This window comes from Sceloporus undulatus, chromosome 1, assembly GCF_019175285.1.
Source record: "Sceloporus undulatus isolate JIND9_A2432 ecotype Alabama chromosome 1, SceUnd_v1.1, whole genome shotgun sequence".
NCBI classification, from domain to species: Eukaryota; Metazoa; Chordata; class Lepidosauria; order Squamata; family Phrynosomatidae; genus Sceloporus; species Sceloporus undulatus.
Window position 1 is genome coordinate 196,129,911 of NC_056522.1, and position 7,361 is coordinate 196,137,271.

The window sequence follows — 7,361 nt, forward strand, 5'->3', positions numbered from 1 at the left end:
GGTATGTGGGTGAAGATAATGGCATGTGAAGTGCCATTGAAAGCAGTACTAAGAAATGCGTGACCCAAAAAATGCAAAATAAGCAGGACTTGGAAGAAAATGTGGTAACATATCCTCACAGCCTTTGTGGTCCCGATCACTGTGCTAGCCAGGAAACCATCCATGTCTTCCTCCAGGATGATATAGCCTGCGAAGGGCTAGATCAGTCTATCCACTCTCCTCCATTCCTCCAATTTCACACTCTTTTCCAATGGATACTCAACATCCTATTGCCAGAAGCAATTGGACTTACTCAGCCTGCATCAGGTTATTTCTTGGGTGGGTGGGAATTGTCCCTTTTTCATATGAATGTATATTCCATCCTTTGTTCATTTACATACCTCTAGGTTCAACTGAGCATGCTTTCCATTTTCAAGGATCATATTTGGGCTTCAGTCCTAAATCAGTTGATTCAGACAAGTAGGACTTGTAAGAAAATGTTACAGAGGGGCATGTCCCTGTTCAGACTTCCAGTCAGTCAGCCCTACCTTCTTCCAGGATGCTTCACCCCATTTCTCCTTCTCTCCCACCAGCTTTCAGTGTGTATGCATGTTTGTGTGTGAATGTGTATGTATATTTCACAAGAACCCTGCAGGATCAAGCAAAAAGCCTATGTAGCCAAGTAGCCCTCTTTCTACAGTTGCCAACAAAATAAACCCACAATTGGAACATGAGCTCAATAATACCACTGGTATACAAGGCATGCTGCCTTTGATGCTGGAAGTAATACTGAGAGTGTAGCAAGGGGAGGGGAAAATGAGGGCATTACCCTTGCCAATGGGTTCAGACCCTGTGATGAAATTTTCCTCCAGTCCCCAAATATCTAGCAGTGCAGTAGCCAAAAACTTAAGTTGAGCATTTAGAAATACAGTTTAGGCATAAAAAAAAAGGGGGGGGGGCAGGAAAGTTACCAAAGAATGCAAACATAGCAAAAATCTGTCTTAAGTGAGAACCATTCTCAGTATCTCTCTCCAATGTTAGAAAGTTGGGGACTGAAGGAAAATCTCATTGGGAGGTATACTTTTTATTGGCCTCCATGACTATACCTCTGGATAGCCATCATTATGAGCAGCTATTCATAGCCTTTTCCTCCATCAATCTAACACCCATTTAAATCAATCTAGGCTGGTAGACATTCCCACATCTTATAGATACAAATTTCATAGTTTATGGCCTGTGTGAAGCATCTCCTTTTGTCTGCCCTTAATCTCACACCATTAGTTTCACTGGATAACCCCAAATTCTAGTACTGTATTATTCTCTTTATTTTTGTGTCCAGAAACACTCATCTCACCATACTCAGAGATCATTAGGTTCTTTTGATTTACCTCTAGCTCCTTTTTTTCAGGCCACTGTTTCATACTCTTGCAAATTTCAGGTTCCTCTCCCCAGCCAGCTGACTCTAGCAGTGCTATTTTGGCTATGTGCACATCCTACCCATAAAATTGTCCCTCAGCAATAGTTGATTTTCCTCTCAGAAATAACTACAACTATTCACTGCTGTGGCATAAAAATGCACTTGAGAGCACCTTGTAGGGTGAGACCTGAGCTATTAAGAAACCAACCTAGGGGAGCTGCATAGCTATGCCTTTTAATCTGCAATTTCATTCTGGGTTCTGATACATGGTCAAAAAAGTGCTGGAATGTGAGGAAACCTGTTCATCTTTTTTTAATGTTGTCATCATCATCACTACCACCATCACTACATAGCATGCACATACACTACATTCAGAGTGTCATATTTAAGAAATTCGTCCTGGTTCATATATAGTAAAGGTACTATGTTGTATGAGGTCTATGCATCTGCCATGGTTAATTTTAAATATTTTTTTTACTCTGAAGTCACCAGACTCTTGATATCAAATAAGCCAGGCTCATACAAAGCAATAAGCACTTCAAAGCTTTTCTTTATTTATACTCGGGCTTTTTAGCATTTCACATCTTGTGCAGCAACCTTTCCTCGAAGGCAAGTTCTTGCATCAGACTGAGACTACACTAGATCTAAAAACATCCTTACATCAACAAAATCAAGCAGTCACATTCGACAATCTCCTTAAACTAACTTCCATCTAAACACTTGAAAACGACACTCCATAAATCAATGCTTTCGGCTAATTCTCCTGGTTTATACAAGGCTTTAAATTGCAATCTGTATTCTGGACATTGAGAATGCAGTTCTTGATTGTAAAGTGTTTTTCTGTACACATTACATATCAGGCACACAAACTTATATAAAACTGGTTGAAATACAAAAATATGGTTATACAAGAGTACCAAACAGAACAGAATTAGAACATTTATTTATCATTAATATCAAATTTATGTACATCATCCCTCCAAATGATTTTTTTAAAACTGAAGTAATAGTAGCCTACATCCCCCCCACCAAATCCCTTCTAAATTAACACAGTCTTGAAAGCAAGGTATATGTAGGCTGTCCTAAACATCCTTTTTATCAACAGAAGTTATTATAAATACTTTTCACACGTTGTATGAATGCTTTATTGCACATTATACAGCACATATAACCAATGTTTGAGGAAAACAAAGATTCTATCCCTTCATTTGACTAGTAGTTTAAAATATCTTAGCCTCTTTCCAAATGCATGTTATGGAGTTTAACTGTTTATTTTATTTTTATGAGAAAAGGGAAAACCCCCACAAAGAGCTAAAAATATGCCTTGGGCTTTATAGGTCTTGTGACTGTTGAATATATGTATTGCTTCCTTAATGGGCTCATTCTGCTTCCTAACCTTATAAAGTCATTAAAAGTATCAATTAAAAAAACTGAGGCAAAATGCTAGTATTTTTTCCACTGCAAATAATAATAATAAAAAAACATATGCAACTGCTGCATATACAGTCAAACATTCCTTCTGCTTTGCAGAATTAGGGTTTCCTGCCCTATATTCCATTAATGCTCAAATTACACAGTGCATGGTGCTGCTTGCAATTTAAAAAGGTAACTACTTCAAGTTCCAGAATTTTGCCAGACTCTTCAGTCTCTGTTAACCCTTTGGACTGCACTTTGCCAGAGATCATGATGAGGAGGGGGAAAGTGTAATGAACATGGTTAAGCAATCTGTTCCTGGCAATCTATGTAGCCTGAGGTGGAGGATTCTAATCCCACAAATATGAAGAATGGCATAAAAGCATACAGATTTGCAATACACATCATTAAGGAACAAAGAATAAGCAAAGAAAATTGTGATAAAATTGCCTGTTCATAATATGCTTTCAGTAGACAAAGCCTATATATATCAACCATAAGTTGTCATATGAAGCCAAAAGCAAGTGCCGACAAGTTACTTATGTCTTTTCAAAAGGGATTCCCAAAACAGTTGGCCACTGGCCAAACACATCCCCGCCAAATCCTCCCCCCACCCCCCACCAGATAAAATTGCACCATTATGAAGAACTGGGTCCATTTAAGATTAGAAAGTATGTGTATGTGTAATTAAGGAACAGCAACTTCAAGAAGTCTGTTGTTTTTTCGCTTGCAAGTGGGAATATTGCCATTTTTCTGGTTGCTCTGCACAAACTTCACACAGACTTTGTCTTGTCTGAACTGCACCAGGAACCTAGCAAATGCAAAAACACATGGTTCAGTAAAGGATTACAACTGTCACATTTAGCTGGAACAATAACAAAAAGCAAGCAATATTAATATTTGACAAATATTATTTATAATAATGAAAAAGGATGCACGTCCATCAGAGCCATAGCTCCAAGGCAATGAAACCTGAACATCTGAAAACAATATACATATTAAGAGATCCATAGCGATATGCACCAGAAGACATTTCATTTTTAAAATGCATTAATTAATTTTAATTCATTTATATGTGTATATATTGCCAGAAGTATTATTTTCAGACACTAGGTGGCAGGCATCAATAATCAAGCATAGGTTTACAGTTTACAGTTTGAAGTGATGGGTGAGTAGTCCAAGGGACCATTATAAGATGTTCCTCCCCCTGCAACTCCCATCATGGCCACAAGGATGGCACACTCTCCCTTAGGAGGCTATAGGATTGTACCTTGGGGAATGGCCATGTCTGATGTTCCCAGTGGATAAGTTTCATACTGATGGTCATTGGCACACTGTGCCCAACTCTGACAGCTATGTAACTTTGCTTGAAATCCTCTGTGCATTACTCTAAGAGCTACACAGATCTGATGAGAAGCTGAATAGTTTGGCATTACAAGCAGAAGGCTTTTAAAAATTTTTGGGTATAAAATTATTAAAGAACTACCACTGGTGGTATCTAGTCCAGCATCCTGTTGCTTACAGCAGCCAAAACAGTTGCCTATGGAGAGCCCAGAAAGTGATAAAGTGACAGTGTCATCTACCTTGTTTCCAGGCAACTGGTATTTGCTATGACTGCACTCATGGATAACTTTATCTCCCATGAAATTGTCTAATCCCTTTATAAAGCCACCTGAGCCTCTAGCACTTAACTATGGGCTATGTGTGAAGTAGCACTTTCTTTTGTCTGTTTCGAATGTACTGCCAATCAGTTTCACTGATGATTGCAAGTTGCATTGTTATCTGAGAAGCAAACAAGAAAAAAGAAGAATATGCTTATTTCCTTTTGGCATCTTATTGCAATGGCTACAAAAGTAACAGTCACTCTAGTATGCAAAAACTGAATTGCTTGTGCATGGTGCAAGTCAAAAAAAGACTGGCATTGCAGTAACTCTCTGCACATGCTTGACTCTCTGTGAATGTACTGGTGGTATGTTATGGTGTGACATGAGTGTATGTGTTGTTTCATTTATAAAGCACCATGTACATTTAGGGCATTATATAAATAAATAATCATGGTGATGATGATCATCTACTACTACTACTCCCCCCCACCTTTTTCTTTTCAAGGTGTTCCCTGTTCCCTCCCTTCAATCCTCCTCTTTTCCAGTGAAGCCAAAGGATGGACCCATCCCAACATGGTTCTCTGCTCTACCCACAAGACCATGGCCTGAAAAGAATAGCTAAAGGCATAATCCAGCTAAAGACTAATCATTTTTAAAAATGCCATTTAATACAGTGTGGAAGTTAAGCTTCAACCCAATTCTCTCCTCTTAAATAACAGGTCTTGGGATGCTTATGTTTAGCAGGATTTGGAGCTTCCTGTTGATGTTTTACAGTCACACTTGGGAAAGACACATTATAATTAATTTTTCAGGATTTTATTCAGCCATGGGAAGGACATCATGTTTGCTTCTTTAAAAAGTGTGTTTTAAAAAAAAAAGAATACCCAAGAAAGACCTCGCTCACTAGATTAAAATTTTCAGCTTGTAGAACACAGCCAGGGAATAGTCTTAGCAAACCTAGTCTGTGATAATTTAAGATTTATTTGAAAGCACTTACTATTTAATAGCTAAAATGCCCCATTTTCCTATCACCTTTATTTTCACAGTGGTTTCTCAGTTACGTCAATTTTGTTTCTGATCCAGCCCTCTTCAAATGCTATTACTCTTCTTGAAGTAAGTTCCCATTCTCTCCTTGGCTCTACAGTTCTTCAGACTGTCCATTTTTTGGGGTGGGCAGAATTCCCAGTTGCTAACAATTCATTATGTTAATAACTCTAGAATGTGTCTCCCCACCCAGTTATTTCCCATAGGAGCACCAATACGGTCAAAAGCAATTAACAAGAAACAAAGAAAGTATCATCCTATCACTCATCTGTGACAGGTCCCACGAGGAAACCACATTTTAGTAGAAACAAGGTCTCTTTTCAGCATTTTATATATTAAGTGACAATTTTCAACAGATTTAAATACACTTCAGAAAGATTTTTGCTTTAAACCAGAAACCATAAATCAAGCAAGCAGCAAAGCTACTGGGAGGAAAGAGCCTCCCCTTTTCAGACCTTCTGCCAAGTACCTCTTTCCCGTTATTCAGCTCAAGTCCCTGACAAGCTCTTAGCTTCATGATTTTTACTAGAACACAACTTAAATGCTCCTTTCCTTCCCAACAACATGCCACTCACCAACTATTAAGACTGTTTCCTTTGAGTGGGGTGACCAATAGTACTTTAAATCTATTCCAAAATTACACTTAGTGTTGTTGTTTGTGACAATTACACACATAAGTTTAAAAAGCCAGTGACTGAAAACTGTGGCTGATGGTCTGCAGGATTATCCCAGTTCTTCCAAAAGCCTAATGCTAAGTGAATAATCTAGAGCTGGAGTGGGCAACACTTAAAGTCATCTTTACTCATGCTCCATTTTTAAAAGTGCTCAGAGAAGGTGATTGTTACAATCACACTAAATGGAAAAACTGACAAAAGCTGGAGTCTTCTGGAGAAAAAGCTGTTGCCCAGTTTGGAACCTTCTTCAGCAGCCACCAGCTCTGCCTTAGGAACAAGGGATGCTAACTCATGATGTCTTTATTCACTACTCTGAACTTGGTACCTTCCATATATCTTGAATGACATTTCATTGGCCTTACTGGCTAGGGTTGACAGGAATAAAAAATTAAAACATCTGGAAGACATTAGATTGGGCAAAGCCGGTTTCTGCTCCACTGTTTCAGACAAGAGACTTCCAAAGCCTTTTATGTATAAGGAGTGAATTCTACAATTACCTAACTCTATTTTCTGAGTTCCTTTTATGAAACTTGTAGATCAGTGGTCCCTCCCAGATATAGTTGGGATTTCAATGTGAAGCTTCAAACAGCCACACATTCCCTAGCCCAATGATGGCGAACCTATGGCACGCGTGCCAGAGGTGGCACTCACAGCCCTCTCTGTGGGCACATGTGCTGTTGCCCCAGCACAGAGTTTGCCAGTGTTTGTTGCTAGAAAGCCAGAGGGACATGGCACTTTGCAATAAATAAGTGGGTTCTGAATTGCAATTTGGGCACTTGGCCACTAAAAGGTTTACTATCAGTGCCCTAGCCCATATATATATATATTATATGGCACTGCTTGCAATTTTTTTAGTTTTGCTCTACCAAAAAGCCCTGGTGGCGCAGTGGTTAAATGCCTGTACTGCAGCCATTCACTCGAAACCACAAAGTTGCGAGTTCAAGACCAGCAAAAGGGCCCAAGCTCGACTCAGGCTTGCATCCTTCCGAGGTCGCTAAAATGAGTACCCAGACTGTTGGGCAGTTCCATTCATTTGAGTTTACATCTTTGTTTTGGCTACTCTAGACAACAAACAAATAGAAGACTTTATTAAAATGTTTGGACTGTGGGGCAATACACCTTCAAGTCCCAGGTATCCATTTGGGGAAAAATATCAGCTCCCCCCACGAAACCACAAGGTTGCGAGTTCAAGACCAGCAAAAGGGCCCAAGCTCGACTCAGGCTTGCATC

The 7,361-nt window shown here is 39.2% G+C and overlaps 1 protein-coding gene across 8 annotated transcripts in view; it reads right to left on the reverse strand.

Annotated features, from left to right (window-relative positions):
• Positions 1–1,926: 1,926 nt before the first annotated feature.
• MYO1B (myosin IB) overlaps positions 1,927–7,361 on the reverse strand; it is a 153,912-nt gene continuing 148,477 nt past the window's right edge. For all 8 annotated transcript variants that reach the window (XM_042445911.1, XM_042445910.1, XM_042445905.1 and 5 more), the window contains one exon: positions 1,927–3,620. In XM_042445911.1, the coding sequence (XP_042301845.1) occupies positions 3,497–3,620 (124 nt within the window). In that variant the 3' untranslated portion in view covers positions 1,927–3,496. The remainder of the gene's footprint in view (positions 3,621–7,361) is intronic.